The sequence below is a fragment of the Dasypus novemcinctus genome, chromosome 6 (genome assembly GCF_030445035.2).
Source record: "Dasypus novemcinctus isolate mDasNov1 chromosome 6, mDasNov1.1.hap2, whole genome shotgun sequence".
Lineage (NCBI taxonomy): Eukaryota > Metazoa > Chordata > Mammalia > Cingulata > Dasypodidae > Dasypus > Dasypus novemcinctus.
The window spans coordinates 124,318,178-124,330,465 of NC_080678.1; the positions used below are offsets into that span (position 1 = coordinate 124,318,178).

Here is a 12,288-nt window from a genome sequence, read left to right on the forward strand (position 1 = left end):
CTAATTTGAAAATGGACAAAGAACTTGAATAGACATTTTTCCCAAGAAGATTTACAAATGGCCAACAGGCATATGAAAAGATATTGAATATCATTAGTCAGTGGGGAAATGCAAATCAAAACCACAATGCAAAGCCACTTCATTCCCACCAGAGTAGGTATAATATATGTATTTCTAATGGAAAATAAGTATAGGTAAGGATGTGGAGAATTTGGAACCTTCATACTTTGCTGGTAGGAATGTAAACTAATGCAGCTGCTATGGAAAACAGTTTGGCAACTACTTAGCAAGTTAAAAATAGAATTATCACATGACCTAGCAATTCAACTCCTAGATGTATACCTAAATAATTGAGAACAAGTACTCAAACAAATATTTGACCAAGAATATTCAAAGCAGTACTACTCACAATGGTTAAAAGGTGGAGACAACCCAAATATCCATCAACTGATGTTGAAGGTGGAGAGAACAATGATTGAATGAGGGCAAGGCAGAGACCTGCTAAAGGTAGACCATCCCACAGGAAACAAGTGGTGGACTTTTCAAGGCCGAGAGCAGAAAGCAAAAAGCAACTCCTGCCAGGTGGCAGTGACTGCAGTCCTCTGCAACCCCCCTACCTGCCCCACTGCACCCCCTTCCCACATATGTCAAGTAGCTCTCAGCTCTTTCCAAATATCTGGGCAGAGCTGTTGAGGTGAAGTAGTGAGAGAAGTGGGTACAGCAGTTCCTGGCTCTTGGGATCTTCAGATGCAGGTTGCTTTTGCAATAGCTGTACGTTATTGTGCAACTCTCTGGTGTCCTCTGGACCTGGGCATCTCAGATTCCTAGATGTCTGTAAAATGCAGACACTAATGATGCCACTTAACTTGCAAAGCTTCAGAGAGGTGCAGATGAGATTGTGGACTGCAAGTGCTCAGTAAAACGTAAGGTGATGTATGTGTAGTGGAATGAATATTAGAACTTGGCTTCCAGGTTGGGTTGAAATGAAGTGAGTCAACGAAGAAGAAAATTGCCCCACTCTTGAAGTGGGTTCTCAGAAGACCAGGGCTGGGCAGCTCAAATTACGAAGTAGGCATAAATAGAGAGTGGCTGCTAAGCAAAGGCGCTTTACCTCGAGCTCCTGGGGCCCTGGAGGAAGCAACCCGTGAGTGTTTCTGTCCCTGCCTCTCATTTTATTTTCCCCACATCCGGTGATGCCCCTGCCCACCTGGGCCATTCATCCCACTCATGTTGATGAAGGGAAAGTCTGTGTCGTTCTGGCCTAGGAGGAGTGAGCGGGAGGTAGTGGGCATGAGGTATTATTTTGCCTCCCGCTTGGCTGCCTTGGCTCTGTGGGAAACTTGCTTTAGAGACGGGGGAGGAGAGGTAAATGGGATGTGACATGCGATGCCACTTTGTGAGGCCCCCCTCACGAGCTCTATGCATCCCAGAGTCTTTCCAGCCACTTATTTGTGTTTCTGAAAACTTTTACCCAGGTTCCCCCTGGGAATTTCATCATGGAGACAGCATCTAGTCCAGGAATGGCAAATCACCTGGTGAGCATGTGGCTGTGTTTCCAGCCTGTGGTCAGGACAGGATCACTGACCAGTCTGGACTCATGCTCCTTTTTGGACCAACACTATGGGTTGCCGGTGCTAGCCCATGCATGGTGACAAGAAAGGGGACATGTGTTTGCCTTGTCTGAGCTAAGCCAACAGCCTTAACTGAGAGAGGGCAGCCCCTGTGCAAAGGCGCTCAATGGATCCTTCCTTCTGTGGTAGATGGCCTCAGGAACTGCATCTTAGCCCTGGGCTGTTAGTAATGCTCATAGGAAGTCACAGAAGGGACAGCATAGGGCACCTGAGGATAGGTGGAGGCTGCTGGGGACCCCGGTCAGAATTCAAGCTAGGGAGCCCACACACCCCAAAGTCAAACTATGTGCCCACTGTACACCTAAACTGCTTTGGAAGTCCTGATTCTCTGTACTTCACAGCAAGGAGGAGGAAGTGGGCGGGGTTTCTCCTGTCCTTCAGGGGCTGGAACAGATCCTGAACCATGTCCTTTCTCTACCTGTTCATCTTCCCAGGCCATGCTGCTTCTCAGCCTTTCTGCGCTGGTCCTGCTCACAATGCCCCTGGGGTCTCTGGGAGCAGAAATGAAGAGCTATTCCCAGAGAACAGCAGCCAATGCCTGCACCCTGATCATGTGTGGACCCCTGGAGAAAGGCCTGCCTGGTCGCGATGGACGGGATGGGAGAGAGGGCCCCCGGGGCGAGAAGGGAGATACAGGTAGACTGGGACCATGGGCTGGTCCTGGAGGGTTGAGGGTGGGCATTGCAATTGTAAGCCCCAAACACTGGATATTCTGCTGTGAAAGTTTGGGAGATGGGCTCCCTTCTCCCCAGGGGGGAGGAGGTGGGTTGCCCCACAAACACTGAGTCCAACTAAAACACTTCTACAGTAGTTAGCAAATTGCTGCTCTAAGCCACCCAGGGCTTCCCACCACCACTACGGTTGTCCTAATCCCTCCTCTAAGAACTTCTGGATCTCCCCCAGCCCAGGAATGAGCAAACAGGATGAATGACTTATAGCTGGAGCATTCGCCCGTTGTTCATTCTGATCAGATGGTGCCTCTGCTATCACACCTCCCAAGGAAAGTTAGGAAAGGATGAGGTTTCAGGGCCTGAAAGGAAGGTTTGAGCAAAAGATTGGCTCCGTGGGCAGGGGGAAAGGCAGCAGCAGCCATGCTCACTTTGGCAAGCAAACTGAAACAGAATGATAGTCTTCAAGAGCCCGGATGGCAGCCACAGCTTCAGACTCCACTCATAGGGTTTCTGTGAGAGGGAAGCTGCTTGTTAAAGAGGTTGCAAAATTTGAAGCTAATGCACCTTGTCCATGTAATGTGCATTGGCCTGAATCAAACAAGCTTCACTGCTTTCAGCTACTGGGAACTCCAGATGAAGATTACTACCAGGGTGGGAAATTTCAGTTTGAAACTGAAGTTCTTGATTGCACACAACATGGTGCCTCCCAAAGTAAAGTGCTTGACCAGAAGCTGGCACCCCAACATCACAGACATGGGGAGAAATAAGTCTAAGTTTACTGAGATAATATTCCATCGACGGCTCTGGTTGGGTCCCCACAAGGACATTAAAGGATCTGGTTTGGGGATTAAACTCTTTATTTACTAATCTTTTGAATTTTGATGATCCACTGAATATTGAAGCTGCAGGACAAGGACTTCCAGAATAAAGCCGAAGACTACCTTAAGTATTATGCCAGATTATACGTGGAGGTGATGGCAGGACTATGGTTTGCATGTGATAGGTGTGTCCTCTAACTTAAAACAACAAGATTAACCCTCTTCTCCTTGACCCCAAGTCCCCTGAGTTCCCCTGGATTGTTCTAATCTGTGGCCACGTTGTTCCCAAGAAGAAACGCTGCCTGACTGTCCATGGGTGGTAGGGAATTCAACATAATACAGCCAGAAAATGTGTTTTGGGTTCTAGAGGGTTGTCTGCTTACAATGACATGTTTACTTTTTCAAAAATGTACTGTATAGGCTGTGAGTGATGTTCTTGAGAAGTTTTAATGAACTCAGAATTGAGGCTAGAGCTTGCTTACCCTTTTCCCAAACTAGTCAGTTTCCCGCACAAGTGATGATAATGAACGTGTTCAATGTAATCCCAGATTAGCAATAAAGAACTCCCTACAAATGGGGATTAGATGCAAATTCTCTCAGCTTCTTCCCAAAATGTTGGTCCTGCCTAGATGTCCTGAAGCTTGCCAGAACGCTTAGAGCCTTTACTAATCCCTCACTGAAATGCACACTTTATTTAATGGAAGTATGTTTTGGAACAGACTTGTAACTTGTGGAATTTAATGCTTTAATTACTTTTTTCTATTCTCATTTAGTTTGTATTTTTGTTGTTTAGAGAAGACAGAAAGATGCTGGGTCAAGCAACTATTGAAAAGAAATACAAAGATAATAGGAAAGACAAGTTATTCATGCTGTCCAAATGCAACAAGAATATAGCTTCTAAGAGCTCTCTCACTTCCAGGTCCAGCTGTAGCAAGGAAGTTTTTGAGTCTTTTGAAGCTAAGCTGAAGAGTTAAAAGCAGGGAACCCTTTCTCCCACGCTGCCCAGAGAAAGCTGACTGGAGGCCGGGGAGCTGGCGTTCCTGCTGGCCAAGGGGACAGAGACCAAGAGGCAGCTCCTGTGGGGCTGTCAGCGCCAGGCCCTGCTGCCTGCTGTCCTGGGGGAAGGGGGAGAGACCCCTGAACCCACCCACTGAGTGCAGCCTTCTCCTCTGTTTTGTTCTGGTCCCGCTCTGTCCAGAGGGGCCTCCTAGGCCCTGGAGTCCTGGGATTCAGCAGTGGGAGGGACACAGCCCTCCTGGTCGTGCTAGCGCACTTCAGAGTCAGAAAATGGAGGAGAGGCAAGTGGACCTACTCCCAGGTAGACCTTTGAGCCAGTGAAATCAGATGCAAAGTAAATGTTCCCATGGCTTCATTTGCAAGAGAAAAAAAAAGTAGTTGCCCAAATACAAGGAAGGAAAGGGAGCTCACACATCTTTGTGAAGCCGGTGCTTGGGTGTGCATATCTGTAATTCATTCAATACACCCATTTCACCCCTACTGAGGGTGGAAGCAGAGTGTGGGACACAGCTCCCAGAAGAGCCTTGCCTGCTCCCGGGCCCCAGACAGGCCTGAAAGGCCACCTTCCCCACATCCCACCCCCTTCAGAGACGGCTCCCAGGGTGCTCTGGGGTGTCGAGAGCTGTGCAGGGCTCGTCACAGCTCCTGCCTTGTTCTCCCTGCTTGTGACCCTTTTCCTATAGTTAAAGCTCTGGGACAAACCTCTTGCAGACCACCCAGGTACAAACATGTGCATGTTGCACAGCACAACCACCTGCTCTACGTAGTTTTAGTGAACAAGTAAATGAATAATGAGCAAATGGACACACAGTGAGTTGGCATCGCCTGCCAATGCCATTTCTAAAATAAATGTTCCAGACAGAGGAGAGCGAGGCGCCCAAGATCAAGGGTAAATGTTGACTGGTTGCCTGCCCCGTGTGGCCTTGAGGCAGGGGAAGGAGACGTGTAGGTGAGTCAGATGTGTCTCGCTTGGATCCTGCCTCTTTCCTCACCTGTCAAACAGGGGTACTGGCTCTCGTTTCCTGCATCTCCGAGGGGTAATGCCCATCCCTGTAGATGCTGAAGGAATGTGGACAGCTGGCGTCCCCTGGGCCTAGGACCAAGGCGATGTCCATTTCTTCTGCTGCTACAGGTTTGCCAGGAGCTGCAGGGCAAGCAGGCCTGCCTGGACCCACCGGCCCGGTCGGGCCCAAAGGGAGCAATGGCTCTGCTGGAGAACCTGGGCCAAAGGGAGAGTTGGGGCCACGTGGTAAGCAGCAGGCATGCGAGCAGGTGGCTGCCGGTGGGAGGCTCACGGGGCTGTGCCGGCAGCGAGCCTGGGGCCCAGCCCAGGCAGGTAGGAGGCCCTGGCCTATCGTAGGGCAGACAACCCACTTCCCATTGGGTGGCCTTCCTCCAGTATGAGGATTCAGTGTCACTGACCGGACTGTTCTCTTCCCAGGCCCTCCAGGTGCACCTGGTCCAGCTGGAAGAGAGGGTCCCCCAGGGAGCCAGGGGAACATAGGGCCGCAAGGCAAACCAGGCCCAAAGGGAGAGGCTGGGCCCAAAGGTAGGTGCCTGCAGGTGTGGGTGGGAGAAGGAAGGAATCAGTGCCGAGGTCTGCTCAGAGTGTCAGCAAGCGCCAGGCGCCAGGGAGCAGGTGCAGCGCAGGGGCTGACCACTTGCTTCCCAGGATGAGGTTCTCTCTCCATTCCCGGTACCTCCTAAAGACAAGCGGACAAGCAAAAAGAGCCCGGCACCAACTGGGACAGCTTACAAAGGGACCTGCGAGCCCACGCCCCCCCCCCCCCCCCCAGGGAGTGCTTCCCATTACCCTCCGCAGGAGAACGCAGTTCTCTTGCCCTGCACCTGTGGCGAAAGCACCATTCTCGAGGAGCGACGGGTGCCAACCTCACTCTCAGCAGCGTGCCCTGTTCATTCCTCCCTCAGGAGAAGCGGGAGCCCGCGGCCTGCAGGGACCTGCCGGAACGCAAGGCTCCACAGGCCCGAAAGGAGAGAGGGGTGCCCCGGGCGAGCGTGGGGCCCCTGGAAACGCGGGCGCAGCAGGTGAGACGATCGGACGGGGCTGCAGGCCCCAGGGCCCCAGGCACCTCCACCAGTGGAGGGGAGCTGGCCTGCCGCAGTCGGACTGTCCCAGGAGGACGGGGATTGTTTCTAAGGGGATGCAGGGCTGGGCTGGGTGCGGGGTGATGGGGAGAGTCTGTGTACAGGGGAGTGAGGGGTGCTGCGGGGCAACATGGACAGTTCACGGGGAGGGTGCGGTGCTGGGAAACCAGTTGTAGCTCACTGCAGCCTCTCCTCTGACCCCAGGGCCTGTGGGAGCTGCGGGTGCACAGGGACCTCCAGGTGTCAGGGGACCCTCAGGACTGAAGGGGGACAGAGGACCCAAGGGAGACAGTGGGCTTCCAGGTACGTTACCAGCTCCTGGCCCTGGGACCCCGACTAGGGTGTGGGTGTGGGCAGGGAGAAGAGAGTTCCCCTCCTCCGGCTGTGTGCCTGCTGGTTTAGGGCGGGCTGGACGGGCCCCTGGTCGGAGCTCTCCCCCCTTGCCCACAGGGCAATTTCTTCACCTGACCATTGGGAAAACTACAGCTGCTCCCCAACTCCTAAGACTGTTTCAAGCCTTGAATAATCCACTGAATGGGATGTGTTTGAGGAATGTGTGTTCCTGCCCAACAAGAGAGGTGCTATCAGACTCCCAGAACGTGGGGCTAAAGTGGCAGTGAGTGGCAGAACCACGGGGAACCCATGATCAGCAGGGGCACAGACATGGGCTTCGTGGGGCTCATACCAATGGCAGGGTACCCTTCCCTCCACAACCGGGCCCCCAGCTGGCCCGAGCACATCCTCCCTCTTTTGCAGACATGGCTGCTCTGAGGCAGCAGGTGGAGGCTTTACAGGGCCAGGTACGGCGCCTCCAGGCTGACTTCTCTCGGTACCGGAAAGGTGAGTCCCTGCATAGGAGCTCAGGCCAGGCAAGGAGGGCAGGTCGTTGGGGCTGAGCTGGGGCCAGACTTTGGGTTGGATCTGAGGCTGGGACCAGGGCTGGATCTAATAGGAATGCGGTTGAGACACATTTGGGGTTGAACTTGGGACCAAGGCAGGGAGTGGGACTAGGGCTGGGGCAGGTGGGGAAGCTACAGCTCCAGGCCCTAGAGGAGGATCCAAAGACAGGTAGGGGGATGAGACCCAAGTCCTCAGTTCAGGGAGCTCCTGAGCACCCTGTGCCCTGGTGCCACACCTGCCCTCACATCTGTGCTGGTCCCTGTGGCATCCAAACTGGAATGCATGCCTTACCTCTGGGGGCCAAGTGTGGGAGTGCCCAGAGGTGCTGCTGCACAGCCCATGGCAGCAGAGAACCCAAGCAAGCTTCTGGGAGCCGGGCCTGGGATGCTGCCCTGAGGTGCAAGGCAGGTGGCCCAACCGTGCAGGTGTCCACCAGGTATCTGCCTTTACACCTGGCCAGGGAGGGGCCAACCGAGACATGGCGCCAGCCCACATGCCCTGGCTGTCTTGTGGTGGCAGGCTGCCTCTGGGCTCCGGCCAGTGCTGGGCTCTGCCGCAGCTCCCTGGTATCCAGTGCCTGCATCCTGAGGAGTCACTGGCCCTAGAAGGCTCAGTGCCCGGTTCTTTAAGGGTCACCATCTCAGTCCCAGAAGCCCTCCTCCTCCTCGGCCCTCCCTGTCAGCAGCTTTGGGTCCACATCCTTCAAGCAACTCTCCATGAGTCAAAAAGAAGCACTTGGAGGAGTAGGGCATAAAAGGGGGCCTGACAGTGTGAGGCACAGGGTTGAATTCTGTATTAATCAGCCAAAGGGGTGCTGATGCAAAATACCAGGAATCTGCTGGGCATTATAAAGAGTATTTATTTGGGGTAGGAGCTTACAGATACAAGGCCATAGAGCAAAAGTTACTTCCCTCACCAAAGTCTATTTGGAGCAAAAGTGCTGTCAATGTCTGGGAGGGTTCAGGCTTCCTGGGTTCCTATGTCCCTGAGGCTTGCTTTTCTCTGGATTCAAGGTTTCTTTCTTCCTGAGGGTGGCTTTTCTTTCCTCTGTGAACTTACTTCCCAGGGCTCCAGCTTAAGTCTTTAGCATCAAACTCCAACATCAAAACCCCAACATCAGAAACCCTCAACTCTGTTCTTTGCCAGGCCTTTTATCTGTGAGTCTCCACAAGATATCGGGGTCTCAAAGCCCTAATCATAACTCAATCATGCCCAGGTACAGATCAGATTATAAGCATCATCCAATATTTCTTTTTGGAATTCATCAATAATATTAAACTGCTACAGCTTCTAAGTACCGAAGCTCAGGGAAGAAAATCTCAAGCTTTCAAGTATGCCACCTCCTTCCATGTGTTCACACAAGCACATGCACACTCCTGTGCACACTGATGCAAACACTCAGAAGTACAAAACCCAGTATGGACATATAAGTATTCTTCCTTTAAAAAGTAATTTTATTAAGGTATATTCATGTACCATACAATCCATACAACATATACAATCAATGGCTTTTAGTAAAATCACAGAGTTGTGCATTCATCACCACAATCCATTTTAGAACATTTTTGTTACTCTAAAAAAAAGACCCCATATCTTTTAGCTGTCACCTCCGAGCCCTCTACCTTCCCCGCCATGCATAACCACTAATCCATTTCTATCTCTACAGATTTATTAAATTTACATTTTATATAAATGGAAACATACAATATGTAGTACTTTGTTTCTGGTTTCTTTCACTAAACATAATGTGTTTTTTTTAATTAGAGAAATTCTGCATTTACAGAAAGTCATGTAAAAAGTATGTTCCCATGTGCACCCATTATTGACACTTTGCATTAGTGTGGTATCTTTGTTACAAATGATGAAAGAATATTAAAATAGTGCTATTAACTATAATCCATAGTTTACATTAGATATATTTTCCCCATATACCACTCTTTTATTAATACCTTGTTAATACATTTGTTAGAATTCATGAAAGAATATTGTTATACTTGTACTATGAACCCCAATCCATCATCCACAACAGGGTTCACTGTGTTATACAGTCCCATGTTTTAGTTTCTAACCATCATTCTAGTAACATACAATCACACACATAATTCAGTGCTATTAATTACACTCGTAATAATGTGCTACCATCACCACCATCCACTTCCAAATCTTAACAATCAACCTAAATAGAAATTCTGCACAAATTAAGCATCAGCTCCCCATTCCCTACCCCCAGTTTATCCCCTGGTAACCTGTATTCTAGAGTCTAACTCTATGAGTTTGCTTATTATAATTAGTTCATATCAAGAGACCATACAATATCTGTCCTTAAGTGTCTGGCTTATTTCACTCAACATAATGTCCTCAATATTCATCATGGTGCTGCATGTATAAGGACTCCATTCCTTTTAAATGCTGAATGGTATTCTTTTGTTTGGATATGCCACTTTTGTTTATTCATTCATCAGTTGATGGATATTTGGGTTGCTTCCTTCTTTTGGCAATTGTAAATAATACCATTATTAACATCAGTGTGCAAATATCTGTTCAAGTCCCTGCTTTCAATTCTAATAGTAGGATTCCTGGGTCATATGGTAATTCTATTTTCAGCTTCCTGAGGAACTGCCAAACTGTGTCCCACAGCAGCTGCTCCATTTTACATTCCCACTAGCAACGAATGAGTGTTCTTATTTCTCCACATCCTCTCCAACACTTGTAATTTTCTGTTGTTGTCACTGTTGTTGTTGTTTTAATAATAGCCATTCTATGGTTGTGAAATGATACCTCATTGTGGGTTTGATTTGCATTTCCCTAGTAACTAGAGATGTTGAGCATCTTTTCATGTGCTTTCTAACTATTATTATCTTCTTTGGAGAAAAATCTATTCAAGTCCTTTGACTGTTATTTTTTAATTGGGCTGTTTGTCTTTTTATTGTTGAGTTGTAGGATTTCTTTATATATTCTGAATATTAAACCCTTATTGGATATGTGGTTTCCAAGTTTTTTTTTCCCATTGAGGGGTGGTCTTTTCACTTTCATGACAAAGTCCTTTGATACACAAAAATTTTAAATTTTGAAGAGATTCCATTATCTACTGTTTCTTTCCTTGCTTGTGCTTTGGGTGTGACATCAAAGAAACTATATTGGCACATCAACTTTTACTCAGACCTTGTCCAGGGCTGCTCAGGATACTCTCCTAAGCACATAGAAAACCTGCCCTCTCTGGAGCACTGAAGGTCCAGTGGCCTTTGCAAGGATTATTATGTGTCATCCCAGCACACTTGACATGCTGTGCCTTTGTGAAGTCAGCCCTCACTTCAGAGATGAGGAACTGGAAACCTGAAAAGGGAAGTGACCTCTTACCCACTTGGATAGCCACTACCAAGATGGGGTTGAAGGCCTGGGGCTCCTCCAGCACTGGTCCCATGCTCTCCTCATGCCCTTGCCCCTATCCCTGGCTCATCTGGTGATGCACCTGGCAGGCATCATCAGCATGCAGGCCAAGATGGCTTAGACCCAGGTCAGAGACTAGCACATCCCAGCACTCAGATGTCTGCCTACTTCTCCTCTACCCCATCACACAGCACTGGCCCTCTTGAGAGCCCACACTCTGCTCTTCTGCAGGGATGAGAGTGGGTTCGTGCACTGTGTTTTCTGGGCTTACTGACCCATGCTTCATGGTGTCATTTCTCAGAGCAAAGTCTTTCCAACTCTACATAATAGTTGAAATATTGGTTCTGACATACAACATGAGAGAGCTAGAAAGAGCACGTCCGAGCTTTGGTATCACACTGACCTAACTCTCTATTTGGCAATTGTGTGCCTTTGCACAGGGGCTGCCCTCTCTCAGTTAAGGCTCAATGTTCTCTCCGTAAATCGGGGATCACTGGGCACTCCGCTGTGAGGATCTGGGCTGTATTGTGGAGTTGGGGCTGCCCTGGAACAGAGCATCTCACTCCATCCTCCCTGGTGCCCCTATGCCCCGTGACTGGGTCTGGGACACGGAGATCTTAGAACATTCGAGCCCTGGCCAGATGCTGCCACGACCCCTGCTTGACTCCCTTCTTCTCCTAGTGGCACTCTTCCCCAATGGCAGAGGGGTTGGGGAGAAGATCTTCAAGACTAGTGGCTTCGAAGGGTCCTTTGAGGACGCGCAGCTGGCATGCACAGGAGCCGGCGGGCAGGTGGCTTCCCCACGCTCTGCAGCTGAGAACGCTGCCCTGCAACAGCTGCTCTCCTCGCACAACAAGTCCGCCTTCCTGAGTATCACAGACATCAAGACGGAGGGCAAGTTCACCTACCCCTCAGGGGAGCCCCTGGTCTATTCCAACTGGGCACCTGGGGAGCCCAACAACAATGGTGGGGCCGAGAACTGCGTGGAGATCTTCACCAATGGCAAATGGAATGACATGTCCTGCGGAGACCAGCGCCTGGTAGCCTGCGAGTTCTGAAGTTCCAGGCCCACCCTGCAAGGTAGGCCCATTTCTGTGTGTGCTGACTGCCTCTCCTGCCAGGGCTTGCCCACAGAGTCATGTAATGTCTCCAGAAGGTGGGGCTACTGCGAATCGCCTCTCTCAGAGGAGATGGCCTCCCACTCCAGAAGGTCCATGGGGGGAAAGAAGAGGTCTGTCTGCCATCCCCATTGCAAGGGATAAAATCAGATCTCTACCCACCTCCCCCTGGCAGATCCCAATGGCTCTCGTTCAGTCCTCACCCTTCTCGAACCATCAGCTGCACTTGGCACTGGTGCTGAACTCCCCTCCTTGGAGCTCTTTCTCCTCTTGGCTTCCAGAGCACCACTCTCACCTGCTCTTACTCTTATCTTTCTGGCTGTTCCTTATCGCCCTCCTCTGCTGGTTCCTCCTCTCTTGGCCTCTTGATGCTGGAGTGCCCAGGGCTCAGATCTTGGTTGTCTTCTCTCTGTACATATACTCCCTGCTCTTGCCTTCATGTTCCTCCCACAGATTGGGGGTTCCCACCTGTATGCGAACCCTGGACTCCTCCAACCAGGGCAGGCAGGAGCCCCAGGGCTGGGAGGTTGAGCCCAGGGACCTGCACCACACAGCCTATGACCTCTGTTGTTCCGCCTTCCCAGCCAGACTGCATGGCCCTATGTCTAGTAGACTCTCCTCCTGGCCTTGCTGGGCTCTC

The 12,288-nt window shown here is 50.4% G+C and overlaps 1 protein-coding gene and 1 pseudogene across 2 annotated transcripts; both read left to right on the top strand.

Moving 5' to 3' along the window:
• The first annotated feature begins 1,038 nt into the window (after window positions 1–1,038).
• On the top strand, window positions 1,039–11,614 carry SFTPD (surfactant protein D). Of its 2 annotated transcripts, none has more exons than XM_004467361.2 (8): window positions 1,039–1,144; window positions 2,066–2,267; window positions 5,270–5,386; window positions 5,579–5,686; window positions 6,067–6,183; window positions 6,448–6,546; window positions 7,000–7,083; window positions 11,212–11,610. In XM_004467361.2, exons 2-8 carry the CDS (start codon window positions 2,069–2,071, stop codon window positions 11,586–11,588), a joined length of 1,101 nt encoding a protein of 366 aa, XP_004467418.1. In that variant the 5' UTR covers window positions 1,039–1,144; window positions 2,066–2,068; the 3' UTR covers window positions 11,589–11,610. The 2 variants fall into 2 exon arrangements, with proteins under 2 accessions (XP_004467418.1, XP_012384021.2); XM_012528567.3 differs by lacking the exon at window positions 1,039–1,144 and adding an exon at window positions 1,477–1,535 and having other exon boundaries at window positions 11,212–11,614.
• On the top strand, window positions 2,723–3,478 carry LOC101422780 (NEDD8-conjugating enzyme UBE2F-like; annotated as a pseudogene).
• Window positions 11,615–12,288: the final 674 nt, after the last annotated feature.

Excerpts from the sequence above, each read along its gene's own strand:
- SFTPD (XM_012528567.3), top strand. The coding sequence starts at position 1,497 with ATGGAGACAGCATCTAGTCCAGGAATGGCAAATCACCTG. Across the intron at positions 5,387-5,578 it reads GGGAGAGTTGGGGCCACGTG|GCCCTCCAGGTGCACCTGGT; the intron begins GTAAGCAGCAGG and ends TTCTCTTCCCAG. Across the intron at positions 5,687-6,066 it reads GGGAGAGGCTGGGCCCAAAG|GAGAAGCGGGAGCCCGCGGC; the intron begins GTAGGTGCCTGC and ends TTCCTCCCTCAG.